The 18,508-nt window shown below is 37.9% G+C and overlaps 2 protein-coding genes across 2 annotated transcripts in view; one reads left to right on the top strand and one right to left on the bottom strand.

Annotated features, from left to right (window-relative positions):
* Positions 1-18,508, bottom strand: part of LOC134536067 (protein furry) — a 737,387-nt gene that overhangs the window by 348,304 nt on the left and 370,575 nt on the right. The gene's annotated exons all lie outside the window — the stretch shown is intronic.
* The window catches only part of LOC134528595 (nociceptin receptor-like), a 67,593-nt gene continuing 49,837 nt past the window's right edge, over positions 753-18,508 (top strand). The window contains exon 1 of the mRNA XM_063362346.1: positions 753-1,581. Within this exon, the coding sequence (XP_063218416.1) occupies positions 753-1,581 (829 nt within the window). The remainder of the gene's footprint in view (positions 1,582-18,508) is intronic.

The following is an 18,508-nucleotide window of genomic DNA, read 5'->3' as shown; positions in this document are numbered from 1 at the left end:
AATCTTGGAACTCAGCGACAAACAGACGAACCCAACGATGATCCAAAACGAATAATTTGGACAACACAACAACACAGTGACGCAAATCCAGCGATCAAAGTAAACAAATATTCTGGACAACAAAACGAAGACAGCACAGACGAACATAGTAGGTTTCCTGAGACAAACAGTTTCGTGTTTTAGGAACTGACATCTGTTCCCGTCAACAGGCATAAACAGTGTGCAAACTAAAAGTTCCAACCACGGCCAGCTCAATACTCTGATTGTAATATAGGCCTGAAATGTACAGGCTTCGAAGTACACTGAATTAAACAGAAACATTATGGCTTTAGGATCATAAAAAAAATGTTTAAATCATGTACGCCCAAACATTTAAAGTGCTTCCCGAGGCTGGTATATGCCTATGAAGCAAGATCAGAAAAACTGGTTTACTGCAAATAGAGAAAGTGTTTAAGGTCGAACACTATTAAGGGCAGCCTGCTGAGTCAAGTAAGAAAAAAGTAAAAAATAATTTTCAGGTAAATCAAATGGAGGAATATTTTTCTTCGCCTGAATACACGACTGTGCAAGCACTGCGCAGGACTGAGAAGAGAGAGGACGCGGGCCGGCGCCCACGCGGGCCGGCGCTCCATTCATCCCCGGCGGCGCGCATGCGCGGGCGGGCACTCGTAGCTGCGGCGCGTGGCCGCGCAGTTTCCGACCCGCCGCCCGCCATGCCGCACGGCCCGTGAGCCCGCTCGAGCCTCGTCACGATGAACGCCACTCTGCGCGTCGTGGAGGACATCGAGCGCTACTACACGCCCGTGCTCATCCTCCTGGGCTCGGTGGGCAACTGCGTGTCCGTCGTCGTGTTCTTCTGCACCAAGCTGCGCAAGCTGTCGTCCAGCACGTACCTCGCGGCGCTCGCCGCCAGCGACACGGCCGTGCTCGCCTGCCTGCTCGCCAACTGGCTCGACATGGTCGCCGACACCGACATCAAGTCGCGGCCCGTCGTCTGCGAGGCCTTCCACTTCGTTCTGTACGCGTGCTGCTTCCTGAGCGCCTGGCTGGTGGCCGCCTTCACCGTCGAGCGCTTCTTCGCCGTGCTGTACCCGCTGCGGCGGCCGTCCGTGTGCACGGTGGCGCGCGCGCGCCAGGTGCTGGCGGCGCTGACCGTCTGCGCCGCCGCCGCCTCCACGCCCGTCGTCTTCGTCGTCAAGCTGCAGCCCAAGCCCAACTCCTCCGAGCTGGTGTGCGACCTGGACCAGGAGCGCCGCGGCCTCGCGCACGCCTTCAACTACGCCGACACCGTCCTCACGTTCGTCGTGCCCTTCGGCGTCATCGCCAGCCTCAACATGTGCATCGTGAGCGCCGTGTGGCGGCTCGCGTGGGTGCGCCGCTCCATGACCTTCACGTCGACGGCGCCCCGCGGGGACGCCGCGCCCGCCTCGTCGTCGTCGCGCAGGAAGCACCAGCAGCACCTCCGCTCGTCCGGCTCGCAGTCCAAGGTCACCAAGATGCTTCTGGTCGTGTCCACGGTCTTCCTCATCCTCAACCTGCCCGGCTACCTCTTCCGGATCGTCGGCTACGTGCAGGTGAGTCTCCGCCCGTCTGCCCGCCGTCCCTCCCTGCGCGCGATTTAAATACTGCCGCGTCCGCCCGGAAGTGCCAACCTTGCGGTGACGAGGCCTGGCTCCAGACACATGCGTCGTAGGTTATCATAGCATTGCACCACTCTTGCTAGTCTCATCACTTTTCATTTCTTGCAGACTCAACAGGGAACTAAACTACGGAAATAATTCTTCTAATAAGGTTCAAGTTTGAGCAGGTGTAAGACCGGTTAAATCCAAGACAATTTTAAGATGTTTCAGGCTGGTTTGCATGCACTATAACTAAATCGAATGCAGTTAGTGGTAAGACTAAAAGTGTGTTGTACACACTAGGAGGTAACCTTTCACAATTCAAATGTAATTTCTCCACAATGTAGGTCCTGCGTAAAAATACGAGGCACGTATAAGCTTCTATTTCGTTTCCAATGCATGATGAGAGACAAAATATAATACCGTTTATTGATTCTAGCTGACTTCGAGAAAGATGCACCAACGAAAATATATACAACTGCCTATTAAACAAAAATTACAAATGAAAAGAGTAAGGAGGGAGGGGATGAAACGTTTGGAGTAGCTACCAATAAACGCATCGGTGAAATAAATTTACAAAGGCACTTCAACCAGAAATATTGCGCAGTTTCAAACGAATAACCAATTAATAGTCAGTTAAAACGCTGAAGCCAGCAAGAGACGGAACAACGAAAACAGATCGGAGTCTGATGGAATACCGCGCTGTTACCTGCTGTCACCCTTTTTTCTTAACTTATTCTAAGTCTATTATGTTGGGATGATTCTGGGTAAGGGAAGCCTATACACCTTATCATGCGGGGTTTAAACAATGGAGAAAAGGCATCACGTGTTTAAGGGACCCAGCCTACCCAGGCACACACGGTGTGCAGAGCTTCAGAAGAAACCACGCGATTGAAAAACTGTACACGATATCCCAGTGTGTTCGTTTACGAAATAAACAAAAACATTTAAGGATGCACTGAGGGAATTAGTTTTTAAACTGTATTTTTAGTCCAGTGAAAATGGCTAAAACGTGTTTTTTCGATAAATGTTTAGGCATGAAACATCGGTACAGCAGTGGTGGTACCAGACTTTGCAGGGTTCTGGGCTATTTACTTTTATGGACTCCCTTCCCTAGAAAATTTGAAAAATTAACCCTTTCAAACAAAATTTTAAGCGAACTAGGAACTTAAGTTTCAACGATGGTTTCGTTAATTTATCTTCAAGAAAATTTAATATTCTTTTCTGATAAATTATCCTCGGGTCAGTTTTAAAAATGCTTACGATCAAATTTCGATGTAATCGCTTAATTACACGTGGCAATAAAATATTTGAAAGTTTTTCCAATATGAAATAATGAATTGAAATTGGTATTGACCAGTACTTTAATTTACAAGCTAATCGAATTTTAATTTTCCTTTTCCCATGAATTTCCATATTAGAAAAAAGGATTCGACAAAAAAGTAAAAAAAAAAAATAATTAAAACACTGACTTGCCCTGTCCTGGAGCCATCCCTGGAGTACATATTCTCGAAAGCACTCAAGAGACTTGCGTATGTAATGTTATGGTTACCGCTCAAACCTAGAAGTTGTCCTCTGCACGACGAGAAGACTGCGCGCCAGTTCAGAAGCGATATCGTGCTAGAAGCACCAGCGAGTGTCGCGGGCTCTAAGGGTCTATGTTCTGTTCCAGATCATTATCTTATATTTACGTTCCACAAGGTTAAATTTGCAGACTTATTGAGTGGTTGAACTTTCGTAAATGAATATCACACTTTTTTTTATAATAATTGGCAAAGTTACATTTTTACGTTTTTGTGCAGTATGGATAGGAAGAACGAAATGAAAAATAGAATTTGAAATTCTTAGGTTTAAAGTAAATTTTACTGTATATTATGTAATATGGCTTACTTAACCTAGCCTTTTAATATCCTCAGAATTTTTATTATTTCATAAGGTTAAAAAATATTACATAAAATTTTCTGAAATAAATTTAAACCACCAGCATCGCCTTTTAAACCAAAATATTCAGTTTTTTTTTTTCGATTTTCGATTTGGTTCTCCTTATCCAATTTCACGGAAATGTTCAAAAATTCAACTTTGCCAGCTAATTACGCAAAAGGTATGTGCGATGAATATATATATATATATATATATATATATATATATATATATATATATATATAAATGTTGTTAAAGTTCGACCACTCAAAAACTCTACACATTTAACTGTGTTAATGTAAATATAAAATAACTAGGCTGAAGTACCCGGCGTTGCCCGGAACATTACTCCCGTGTTTCGAGTCTGTAGGACGTACACTTGAAAAACGGAATATTTTTATTTTATTTGAAGTCCCATTGATTGCAAAATCTCGGTGCATCAAGGATACGCATCAGCAAAGTATTCAGTTTCATTTTGCGGGAAGGCAAGTAACCCCTGGACAAGACATGACGGACGCACCAAATGATAGCGCGTTACATATTCAATTAATCTACTTACGAAGTTCCAAACAGTTATTAGCGCCTTTAGTTCGTTAGCAGCCGTAAGCTTCACTGATTGCCGGTTTTCCCCATTGTAGTTCATACGTGATATTAGTTAAAATACTGCTTTGAACTTGGTTCTTGACATGTTTCTGTTGTACGATCGTATTTGGAGCGGTGATCGTAGATCATTGTGAACTATACATTGAACCGGGTGTTCCCTAGATTCAGGAATCATAACTTCAGTTCAGAAGTGTTTAGAAACAAATATAACATATATTTGTTCATGTTTTATGACCTTCAGTTTACAAATTTTGTTTATTACACTCCAAAAAGCTCAAGAAACTGTAGACTATGTAGATTTTTTTTTGTAAAAGTGATTTTACACATGCGTTAATAGGATAAAAGTTTCAGAAATGTATTGTTAGGTTATGTTGAGAAAAATGACACTTATACATGTGTTAATATGATAAAAGTTTCAGGAATGGATGTTAGGTTATGTTAATAAAGTAATAGTTGTGTGTACATTGTATATATTTTTACTTGGACAAATGCCAACATGAATTTTTCTGACGACGATTCGGAACATGAAAACAGTGTTCTAAATATGTGTTGGTTGACATGCATTATGCAGAAATTCCGAGGCCGCGCGTGTAGAAGTGAAGTGAACCATTTCAGGAATAAGCGCACTAGAATTTTGTTTAGCGGTTTCGCCTGTAAAAAAGAACTGTAATGGAGATTTTGTGCCCGATTGAAGATCATTTAACATTACATTCCGAACGGATTTTTCCCCACTAAATCTTAAAGCAGATATTTCTCTCGAGCAGAGAAATTACCAAGTTTTCTATCCATTTTTGCATTGTAGGGTAATATACTCGATGCAAAAGCCACGTTAGTTTACTTGCATCTTGAGACATGCAGTCAACTTTGAACATTTCAACTACTAGCCCAAAACAAGGACATTGTAACCAGAAGATGGCGTCAACTTATTCCAGCCAATAGAAAAAAGCCTAGCTATTCGTCAACACTGTTGCCGCTTTGTACAGTCGAATGAACTCAAGTTCATGCAATCTTTGGTCAATGTTTTGGCGCAACGTTCGGAATGCTAAACATTAAGATCATTTTCTAATTACGATCGACGAAACTCAGAGTCACAATAGCGCAACTGGCCATGAGACGATGGGTTTCGCCAAGGAGAAGGATAAAGTTGCCAGCCCGTGTGGCGGACATAGAGAAATGACACAAACTCACTTTGTCTGCAAATGACCTACATCCTATGATTTTCTACCATAAAATTGAATTTGCCCATTTCTCAATCCTTTAGGTATGGAATTTCATAGTTATATGTAGTCTATGTCACTCTCCGACCCATAACCTATTTCTATGCAAAACATCATGTCGATTTGTTGCTCCGCTGCAGCTTAAGAGGACAAACAGACCAACACACTTTCGCATTTATAATATTAAGTAAGGATATATACTTAAATATACTCAAAATACCGCAAGTAGCATAAAGAGAGTAGTAGTACTAACACACAAGTTTGGTTTCGTGAGTATAAAATTCCTGAAAAACTCAGTGTGACTGTGAAACTACGTACAAAAGGAAATAAATAATATAAAATAAACACATATAGTCTGTGTCCACATACATGGATCTCGTTATTAACGAGCTGTAAAACCAAAATTAATTAAACTAAACTCACGTTTTTTTGCACAATTTACGTAAAATATGTTGGTTGATGAATCTATCTGCACGTAAACGGTTAAGATGCCGGTGACTGATAAGGGATAGCTAGTACGCTAAAACAAAGTTTACGCTAGTGCAGTTAAAATGCCACTAAATATATCTTCCATAATCACAAGTTCACGATAAAGGCTCGCCGATACATCGTGTGCGCTGTATCAAGACAACAATGAACCTTGTCAACGTTTTAGATAGAACGCAAGCTGAAAGCATTTTCTCATACCGCGGTCCTGCCCCTACAAGTATAAAACATAAGTTTCAGTAGTTCTTTGAAATTAGTTTGCAGTGTGCATTTCTCCCTAATAAAAAAAACTTACTCATGGAACAAAAAAAAGAAAACATGTTTCTACTTCTTGTGTGTGTGTGGGTGTAAGGGGGGGGGGGGTATTTGGGGATGAGTGATTGGTCAAACCAAAATTTTCTCAAATCCCAAATCTCGAATTCGAATAACAAAGACTACTTTGAATCTACCCCTCAAATTCAAATTTAGGTCTCAAGGGTCAGAAACTTTAGTTTCCAATAAAGAGTCGATCCATTAATTTTATATTTGTAAAAATTGAATAAATTTATATTTACATGTTTGTTACAGGAAAAAAATCTTCTGGTGTCAAATTTTTTCCTTAGTTAAACAAACAATCCCAGAGCTCTGTGACCAGCTAAAAAAATTTATATAGATTTTGTGGATATGAAAAATGTAGTCCTTGTCAACTATACAAATCTTACTGTTCAAATTTCTAAATTTAATTTTCCCAGATACTTTTCTTCGATTTTTTCCCTGATATATCAAATTTCATAAATACTAAGAATTTTATGATTACTGGATATTTTATTGCCAGTCTGCGGCGCATGTATTCTGGCTTTGTATGCTCAAATAGTTACATAACTGAAATACATCAAAATACATTTTGCAGTTGGCCCTTTCTAATGTGCATGCCCATGTCTAAGGGCGGCTAAGTGTGCTTAGTAAGCTCTTTCCAGGTTGGTCAAATGGAACGCACTTCACTAAGCCATATTAATTAGACTTTACTTAAAGGTCTTAAAATCACATTCAATGCTGTATTGCGAACGATGTCTCGACACGTAAAAGCTTGGACAACTAGTCTCGAGATAATACTAAAATCCCATGGCAGAAAAAAAGGACAGCGGTTTCGCAATGAATCTTTGAGATCTGACTAATATAGCACAAAGATCTTAGTGCATGTGGCCCGCATTTGATCTATTTCATGGTTTACGCCTGAAATGATATAAAATGCTTACATTCAGAAGATATTTTAACTAACAGCGTTTTTGGCGAATATTTACTTCGCGACGATTTTGCGACTGTAAAAATATTCGGTAAAAATAATTAATTTAAATCCATGTAATACGCAATTATTAAGAATATTAGTTTACATGTTATTTTATTCGATACGGCACTACCGCGATTGCAATGCATCCTGAATTATGTTACACACGCTCTATTGCTTTAAACTGCCTCGGACTACGATCGATGCCACTGACTATTAATTAGCTAGAAGCTTGGGAAAGAAATTACATAAACCGTGGTATTTCATGCGGCTGACAATAAAGAAGAAAGCAAACACACGGTTGGATAAACCATACTGCAAAGCAAGGCAAAAAAAAAGTCTGAATGGTTATTTTTTCATCTTAAAAAAATCATTTTTGGTCTCTGACAATCTCGTCAAAAAATACTCATATAGCGTATTTTAAAGTATATAAAAAACACAATAATGAATAAAACTGACTGAATACCACGAACGACCTCAAACGAATTATCTTTTTGAATAGCACAGTATAATGTAAGGAACTGCTAACAATTATAAAACGCTGTCTTATTACAGTAAAATAAGGGTAGGTTTTGTCATGGAGTAGGGAATCGTCAAGAGATGGCATTTTTTTTTACATAGCTGAATCACTTTCTACATCACTATCGCCATATTGCAACATCAAAAACATTGCGAAAATTGTTGTTTACTACGCCCAAAAATGGTTCATAAGTATGATATTGGAATTTCCGTCGATAAATACAATCACTGCCGTGAAAAAACAGTTCTTGTTTTCACAACGCTAACACTACAATCTACCCAATGTTTTGAGGTGTTCCGCAAACATGGCACGCACCATCAGCGGCTTCACACAGTATCCATATAAGAATAGATCTGTACCTCGGAGGCATGAAACACTGTCACAAAAACCATATTTTTCAAGCGAGCAGTTTAAAGAATTTTAAATAGTGCCTCACTTAAATACTCAACTATTTTCTACCCAAAATATGAGAATTTTTGACATATCGTCGATCGTAGTGTTAACGTTAAATGGTGGTAAAGTTTATGGTTAAAAGTGCATTTTGTACGAAATAGAAAGATAAAAAAAATTAAAAAAATACAGATGTGTTTGAATTATAAACAAAAATATACTCCACTTAAGCAAGAATAGCCGTTACCAGTAAATTATTTAAATTTGACTACGTTGCTAAATCTTGAGTTAAAAGGTTACTAACTTCCACACATGTTACATACGACTGAAATTTGTACCCTTCAGTGACAATTCTAGCAAATAAAACGCATTTTGGCAACAACTGGTGATTTCAAGAGCTTATTATTTTTACAATTGTTAGTAAGAAGACTTGAAAATTTGTCAAATTGGCCCCAGGGCACATGAACATGTGCAAAGTTCACATTTCCGCCAATTCAGTTTTCCAACATTCCAATTTTCTTGACCTCCTTCGCTTCTACAAGCAGTCATGTGTACAGTACTGGCACTGCAGAACTCTCGCACGGTGTTTACTCGTTTTCATACAGCGCCATTGCTACGGAGGAAGTAAACGAGCAAGATCTTTTTATATCAAATTACCATTATGTCTAACGATAAAAGTGTACTTCCAAGATGCATGCCTTGCAAATTTCAGAATATAAAAATAAATTTAGAACGAAACGCTTTTGTCTGTCAACTATATTTATGCACTACTAACCATTACCGAGTTTAATAAATAATAATATACAACAAACATTCATTAATTTGTAAAACTCTTAATTTAGTTTAATAAATGTCTTAAGAATCACTTTTGAAACTAGTTTCCGACGCATATTTAAGCGAATGTGGTCAGGTCTCTTAACACATAATATTAACACAATTTTAAGTGTTTAGCGAGTTATTTTTCGTTATAAAATATAAGAATAATTCTTTCGAAAGTTCTTATGATCAAAAACATTCGACAAAATAAAGGTAAATAATTAAAAAAACGTGTCGCATAAGAAAAGCACACTTAAAATATGCGCACACAAGTTTCGATGTTGGAACAATGCGCGATAATACGGATAAATGAACACACAAAGCATCCGTGACCAATTTAAATAAAAACATAGCTTTAGTTATAATAACTGAGCAGACAAACTCTTACCGAAGTTCGCGGAATGTGGACACGTATTAAGACATTCTACCGTGGATGCACAGAGTACTCTATTACTATAGGCAGTAATAAATATAGTTTAAAAAACTAAAGAAACATGCTTTTAAAGATTATCAAACTAAAAAGTAAAAAATAATTTTAAAATTTAATTTATGACAATAGTATATAAGCAATACTAGTATAAATGAGAAAAAAGCTTGAGGCGCTTTGTGCCATATTTTTTGTATATTAAGCGCCCCATGCTTTTTTCTCATTTATACTAGTATTGCTTATATACTATTGTCATAAATTAAATTTTAAAATTATTTTTTACTTTTCAGTTTGATAATCTTTAAAAGCATGTTTCTTTAGTTTTTTAAACTATATTTATTTTTAATTTTTTAGTTTGATATTCTTTAAAAGCATGTTTTTTTAGTTTTTTAAACTATATTTATGTATAATTATCATAGGGAAATGAGTTACCGACACTACCTATTACCATCTGAGATAACTATTTGGAGTTGCAACGTCACAAAGAAATGGTAAAGTCTCTCCGAATCATTTACAGTTAGATGTATGGATATAATCTTAGAATTTACCGGGAAAAAAAAAATTTTTCGGCGTGGCCTGGAGTAGAACCCACGATCGCTGAATCCGAAAGCTAAAGTCGCGCGCCTTAGACCGCTCGGCTAACGAGCGTAATAAAATTGGTGGGACATTTTACAATTATGAGACACTCACTCTTAGTCGAAAGAGTTACAGACTGACAGACAATCATTTACAGTTAGATGTATGGATATAATCTTAGAATTTACCGGAAAAAAAAAAAAACATTTTTTTTTCGGCGTGGTTAAGCAAGCTGAAAGGCTAGCACAGAGGAAGGAACAATTGAAACTGGTAAAAGTATGTGCTTTGCAAGAAAAGAAAACTTAGTCGAAAGAGTTACAGACGGACAGACAAACATACAGGTGAAGCTAATATAAAGAATGTAAAAAGAGTTACAGACGGACAGACAAACATACAGGTGAAGCTAATATAAAGCATGTAAAAAGCATGTAAAAAGAGTTACAGACGGACAGACAAACATACAGGTGAAGCTAATATAAAGCATGTAAAAAAGAGTTACAGACGGACAGACAAACATACAGGTGAAGCTAATATAAAGCATGTAACATGTAAAAAATAATTTTTTTTTCTCGGCGTGGCCGGGAGTAGAACCCACGATCGCTGAATCCGAAAGCTGACATCACAGAAGTCGCGCGCCTTAGACCGCTCGGCTAACGAACGTAATGAAATGGGTGGGACATTTTACAGTGATGATCCACTCACTCTTAGTCGAAAGAGTTACAGACGGACAGACAAACAGTTACAGACGGACAGACAAACATACAGGTGAAGCTAATATAAAGCATGTAAAAAATACGAAGGACCTATCGAATAATCAGACGACAAATTTCGTCAAGTTAAATGTTATTTTTTAATCGGCAATTTATACTAGTTGAAAAGTACAAAGAGTGATGAGAAGGGGTTTAGAAGTAAACATGGTCGAAGGGGCAGTAGGGGGATAGGGGGAGAGGGAGGGAGGGAGAGAGAGAGAGAAAGAGAGAGAGAGAGTATAAAACGTTAGCTGTTTCAGGAAGCACTGCAGTAAAATGTGCACAGTTCTGATAAGCAGTTTAGGGCTAAAAGAAAAAAATCTGCCAAGCTATGTACTATATACCGATTTTTTTTTAGTTCTTGTATTATCGAAATACCCAAGTCCACGTTATGGCACCCTTGAATGCAGTAACCTAAAAACTTCAGCGAAAACACAATTTATAAGCCCCAACACACTCAAATGCGGAACCATTACCAACATTTTTCTTGTAAAATTTTCTACCAATTGCTTGGATGTAGTTTACAGTATACAGCCCTGCAACGACCTTTAACTTCACGGTATACGATCAATATTCCCATTAAGTTACTTACTGAAAATGATACGAGGTTTAGGTGCTTGCGGTAGCTATGTTCAGGAACCGACATTCAAACCAGCGAATGACAGGTAACTGTAGTTAGCACCATTATTAAAAGACAAGGCCATCACTTTAAATTTCAAGGGAAAACAGATTCTTTCGAGTTGTTTTTGCATCGTCACGTCTTAAGCCAAAGTGTGCGTGCGACACTACTAGGAAAAGTAGGCCTTACAGCTTGGTGTCACTCACGCAATACGTAATACATCGCTGACATATTCTTGCTAAAATAAAAATTTCGTATTCGACTTCTCGCTACGATTACTGTCAAAAGAAATGCACAAAAAAACTATTCCAAGTAACAACACAAGATGTTTCATGACGAGTTACCGTCGCACACATGGCTTTTTCCTTTCATTCGGAGCGAAATATTTCATATAACTATGTGTTTTGTTCCCAGTATTGACGGAGTAATTCGACAAACTATAAATTCTTTACAATGAACAGCTTATTGCACATGGAGATGGAAGGAGGACATTTTTCACCGAAGGACTACACGCGTACCACGCCTGTCGCTACAGTAAACATAAACAGCGGAGTGCAGCCACGTATAGCAATATGTACCTTACAGATGCGTGCGGCCAAGAGTGTGGAAGTAGACAGAAACAATTTGAAGTCTTGTTACACGCAGTTGCGATGCTAAAATGTAAACAATACGGTATGATAATACATCATTATATTTAATCTGAATGGATAAATATTGTAGTCGTATTTTTTTTTAAAGTTCAACTACTTTGTAAATATTGAGAAAATTACTAACGTTTATACATCTTATTTTGCTCCAAATTATGAATATAATAAGTTATATAAGTAAAGAGAACTCTTTGTGAATCATACCGTGTTGGAGGGCGAAAACTACACTTAAGTAGTATATAACTATATTTCAGAGGACAGGCTCTAGACTGGGGTGTAGTGTGCCGATGTCCGCCATATTGGATTGTGACATCACGGTGACCATCTTGGATGACCTTTACCTTTGACCATGACTCCGGCGGCAGAGGTTCTAGAAAACAAAATAGCGGATGTTACCTAATAATTAATCATGACGGATGGTTCAAGAAAAAATGGCGGACGTAACTTCATAATTAAAAATGGCAGAAAATTCTAGAAAACAAAATGGCGGAATACAAGATGTCCGCCGGGGTCAAAACTAAGTTCAAGATCATTCAATATAGCCACCGTGACATCATAATCCAAGAAGACGGACACTGCACCTTAGCCTGAAGCCTGTCTTCGTACATATTTTTATGTGCCACTAAATTAAAACAACATTTTTAATGGGAAAAAAAACAATTAGCACTACTTATAAAGTACTGAGATAAGATGCAATGCCCCGTAGCGGGCAGAAAGCGACTGGGAAAGGAAGCTTCTCACCACGCACCCACAGGTCCGTCGGCGCTTGCTTTGTTTGGCGCCGTATATCAAGGCTGGGACTGCACACAGCACGACAGCGGTAAGGCGGGTAAAGGTATTGCCGGGCGAGCTACGCTTTCGCTTTTCGCTACGACGCAAATACAGAGTCTGCTAACTCGAGTCGCCTCTTGCCACACTGATAATACGTTAACACCCATTCACCTGCCAAAACATAAGCTGCACTTATTTATCAGGAGAGATACAGTGGTCCAATGTGCTGAATTATTTATCTGAACTATTTAAATTGTGCTATGCGAATTTAAATGGACTTTCTCCGCTGTCTAACGTGAGTCAACACGAATTACACACGACCAGACAACACAATTAAGAAAGGATAAAACAAGCAAAAAATACAAAAAACCTAAGAATACAACAGGGTAACTGCAGCTGTTAAATAGACATAGAACTAATGACAGAAATTAACACAAAGCCTTAACAACCAGTTACTTTCACAATAAACAAGAACGATAAAATAAACAGCAACGAAACAAGACAAAAGTGGCCACCTAAGAAACATACCTTGGACAATCAAAGACAAAAAAAGAACTGTCACTTTAAATTCATCACCCTCAATTAGATACAATATTAATTCATATCCACACACATAACTTACATTGATAATTTCGTATAAAATTAATTATCGTTTGGCAAACCTTTAATATATTTTTATTATTAAATTTGGGAGAGTTGTCACGTCTTTTCTTCTTGCCTAATCTACGAACTTATACAAAGTATGTGGGAAAAAAAATCCCTTTCGGCACGGCCTACATGCGTAATAAATTTCGAAATACCTATTCCTTCTGGAAATGTTCTGGAAACTTCTACACACTTCTGGAATATTTTAAGAACACACATAAACAACATCCTATATTTTCTCCAATATTTTAAAATAATCTATTAAACATTTTCTGATATTCCATACAGTAAAAATGTTTCGAATGTTTCTTACTGCAACCAGCATTGAATAGCTTAGAACGAAGTTAATATTAAACCTACTAAGAAATTATGTTTTTTTTTTTTTTTTTTTTTTAAATTTTCAAACGCTAGGTTTCATCCCTTGCAGTAATACGTGGTCGTATAAAAATTTGCTCGGATAAGGTTTAAATTATTTTTCAAATAGTTTAAAATAAATTCGAACGAATTTTATAGTAAGGAGGACATTTTTTTTGCAGCCCCTATTTTTACGGTAATAATCTGTTTCATAAAAATATGTTTTAGCCAAAGATTTAAGATAATGTTTAGACTTTTTACCATGAATTATAACGGATTTTATATTATACATACTAACAAAAATTATAGATTTTTTTGTGTGTGTTTCAACCCTTGTTATTACCACCCCTTGCAGTAATGGCTGGTTTTATGAAAATTTACTTTATACAGACGTTTTGGACAGAATAAAGTTTAAAAAATAATAATAATGACCTAATAGTGTGAATGGTACGGAAGTTTTATTTATTTATTTATTTATTTCAGCCCCTTGATTTTTCAAACACTTACAGTAACGGTATGTCATATCAAAAAAAGTTTCAGAAAAATGTTTTTGATAACAATTATAACAATTACAAGTAATCTGAATGGATTTTATAGTGTGCATACTAAGGGATTATGAATTTTTTGTCCCCCGACCCTGTTTTTCCACCCTTTGCAGTTGTCGTTGGTCGTATCAAAAATTTATTTTGACAAAAGGTTTTGGTATTCCTCCTACGAGTTATGATAGACTACGTTCAAATGGATGCGATATTTGTCATATTATGGAAGTTATAGCAATTTTTCGTTTTAAAAAAAACTTCCCTATTTTTATCGTTTGGTAATTATCCCAATTAACAAACCCGAGCGATATCTCAATTACTATATTTTATGTACCAGTTGGAAGTGATTTGTGCACAATTACGGCAGTTACCGTGTCCATAAAAATGTTATATATAATTTGAGTTAACGTTGGTTTTGGGGTCTATGGAGTATTTAAAAAAATTTCTGAAGTCGCACCATGGTAACGGCTAAAAGAGGTAGTCTTTCTTCGAAATCTATCTAAAAATACATATTTATTGCATGATATGAAAGCAGATAGTAGGCAAAACATATTAAAAAACAGCAGCTAAATGACGTGAATATTGCTTAAAAAAAACAAGCACAATATTTATAATACTACATGAATATTTCTCGAAAACGGTATTATGCTACAGGTTTCGGTTAAAATACATATATGTACATCTTAATTACTATTACTAAAGTGTTCAATTTCACATATAGATGTGAATCACTCACAAGTGTTAAATTAATCCGGGACCTATTTTTTATCTGTGCAATAAAATTATAAAACCCATTCTATTTGTCATAGTAAATCTACAAATACCAAGTTCCGCAAAAACGAACATGCGTATTGACGGAAAAAAGTTTACTTTACATTATACCCACCACAATCATTTTTCATATCAGTTGGAAGACAGTGGATAGTATATATTCTCAAAACGCAGGTAGATTGGGAACATTAAATAGCGCTTTCTCTCGTCTAGTGTCGAGTCACAGAACAACCCACATGCGTGGGACCGCAGACACAGCTGATCGGCACGAGTCACGTCCTCAGCCACAGACTTGTGTTTCAAACTACAGACCGTCTCGCGTTTATATTGCTGTACACGGCTTATGGCGCGCGCTGCTGCCAGGATCTCCAACACGTTACGAAGAATTTCAAGGGGATGTACTCCTGTGGAATTCTGAGTGCACGAGATGCATTTTAAGAATCCGTGAGTAATTTATAATGTTTTAGGCGCTCATAAATCTATAAAAAAAAATCGTCCCTTTTACACTAAAAACAAAAAAAAATCACACACATTTACTGATACGAATTCATACGAAAATTGTAATATTCAATTTATATATAGATAAACAAAACCCAATACCTTCAAATTCAGATACTTATATTTGGCAACAGCACGTGCAGAAACAAGGACAGCGCTTACGGCAGTTGACGTGTGTTAGAAAGAGAGCGAAAGCGCCGATTTACTTCCACATTGCAATCTGTAAGAGGGACGCTGTACAGTTCCGAGTTTCCGCCGGCCAGCGCAAAGTCCGCACTCAGGCCTGTGGTCAGGCTGGAGGAAACGCAGCAATCACGAGCACAAACTCACCAAGGGTTATGGAAAACAAGCGTATTGTTTAAATTCGTGGCAAGTTCATCGCGCAGAAAAACGGATTTCAGTAGCAGGAACGAACATGGCTTACAGGGGCGCAAATATGTATTGATTCGGGAAGTTGCAGGGAGTATAACAAGGGGGGGGGGGATGCGCGGAATCTGCAAATCTGCAGCCCAAGAGTTTGTCGTGCGAGGGTAACCAATCAACACAACGCGGCCTAGGCCTACATGCAAGCAATACGCAATAAACTTTATAGTATTCGAAGTTTTACTTAAAATAGTTTTGGCGTTATTATTACGTTTATATTCCCAATGTCACAGCTAAACTTGCGTAAAAAAACAGCAAAAAGCTTTTTAATTGTAAGCGACCATCTACGCCCATAGCTTAGAAGTTTAAACTGAAAACTCACTACGTCACGACGCAGTCTTCCATACTTGCATCAAGCGAATGCTGGTGCAGTAATTCAGTATCTTCTGTACGTATACTACATACCTATTACCCGATCTTCAACGCGGTTAATATAGCATATTATTAAATTGACAAGATTAAAAAAACTCGAAATCATCTGCACGGTTTTAATACAAAAATTGCTACACACACTCTGTTAATCAGGGACTGAATGAACGTTCGAAAATGTAAATTAAAAGAGAAAACACTTATATTATGCTATGTGCATTAGCACTCGGTATTCATCACGACTAAGTTAAGAGATTTTCAAAGATGACAACCAACACAAGGGTCTATTAACAATTTTAGTAATTCCCATAAACGGATTAAATACTAAACTGCAATGAGTTCACAGGAAAAACTCTTTGAAACACCAGTTACTCTCAACATCAGGCATTGCATACAATTATATCCTATGTTTTAAAGAAGTCAAATGTTGAAAATCAAAAGACAGAAAATTGTTATTGCCAAGAAACTGTCAAACGTTTTACTGGTTTTATCTCTTGTGTATTTGAAGGGCTACCGTCTGGCTAAATTCTTACCGAGGCAAAAGGCAAGTTTCTTAAGCACAATACTAAGTCCTGCGGCGTAAAGATAAAACTCCTAGTTACGTTCTTTATACATGGAAGCCATATTGCTAATCACCTACACTCGTTCAGTATGTTCACAAGAAATTACACATTTTACCTCACTTACTGTCGTTTAAGTTTCTTCCTGGCGGTTATTTTTTTGACACAACAGCAATTTGAAATATTTCCAACTAAGGCATATATGATATATTTAAAAATTTGCATCATTTCTTGTTATTTATCTGAGTTACGCGAAAAATGTAAAAATATTTTAATACTGTTTTACTGTAGCAACATAAAACAAATGTTGTCACCAAGAAAATAATTCCTCAAAATATGCCAAAACTTTTAAAAATGATCCTGCAAACGTTTAGCGAATTATTACGAAAGAAAAAAATTACTAGTTAAAATATTGTGTCAATAAATATTTGTAACCTTTTAGATCTCAAGGCCCGCAGTGGTCGGGTGGTGAAATCGCTCGCCTCCCCGGAAAGTTTTATAGACGTGCTCTTGTTTCCCCGCCCATTCTGTTGTCAATATACTCTCACCTCATCAACTATTACTGTCGTCTCGATCGACTCTTCATCAACTCGAAATTAAGTCCTCTTTCATTCATTAAGATTTACACCGCTCAGTTTCAGTCTCCTAGTCTCACAAATCTAAAATAATGTTTTGCCTCTTCAATGTACCTGCTTATAGATAAAACGTTTGGCGAACGTTCAAAAGAATCGCGAAGAGACAATAAATTGATTGCAAACAGTTTTAAACTTTGAAGGAAAAAAAAAGATTGTCATGCATGTCATGTGTGGATATATATATATATATATATATATACACACACACACACACACACATATACACACACATATATACACACATTACAGAATCATGCAAGTCATCGTTCCTTTCATATCTTTGTCAGAAACCACCAAATTCTAACACCCGAAAGGACGCAACACGCGAAATGATGTATCAGCAGCGTTCAAAGAGGACTGTGACGAGCCAATTCCCTAATCTAAATGGCTGTGCAGTGAATTTCACAGAGGGACACGCGGAGGCGTAAAGCCGATAAGGTCAAAAAAAAAGATTACAGAGAAAATGAAATAACGCGAATAAACCCAGTCAATCGATCACGGAAATTAACGACTAGGGATAGCGCATAGAGACAAAAATAAAAAAGACTGGAAAATAAAATCACTATGTAGAGAATGACCACGCTGGTATTTCGCAGAGGGCATCGACATCTACGACACACATCTGTGACGTCTCAACGTGAGCAAATTTTTTGAGCCGTTCCGTGAACTTCATTAAAGAAGGTCACAGGCCTATATTTAAATGTTACTTCTAATTTCCTTTTTTTTGCACATAATTATAAATAATGTTACGATAATGCTAGAGACAACGCAACGAGACAGGCCAGTTAGCCCGGCGCGCTGGCCAACGGGGGGTCCCGGACACAGGTAGCGCCCGTCACCCTGCTACAAGGTAATCCGCGTGAAATGGCGTAACTGATGCAACTGTTCTGGCAGGTTCGGGTGTTAAGTCAACCTTGATGAGGGCTACTAACCATTTCCAGAGCGAGGCTGAGATGTATATAAACGGGGCGGATGACCTGCGAGGGCAGGGAAGTGAAGCAAGGGGTACGACGCTGGTATCGATATTAGAGTGAAGTGAAGGGGATGAGTGACCCCTTGGCGAGCGACAGTTGCGCTTCGTGAGCTAAGA

The sequence above is a fragment of the Bacillus rossius genome, chromosome 1, assembly GCF_032445375.1.
Source record: "Bacillus rossius redtenbacheri isolate Brsri chromosome 1, Brsri_v3, whole genome shotgun sequence".
NCBI classification, from domain to species: Eukaryota; Metazoa; Arthropoda; class Insecta; order Phasmatodea; family Bacillidae; genus Bacillus; species Bacillus rossius.
This window is presented reverse-complemented; position numbering and strand designations above follow the sequence as displayed.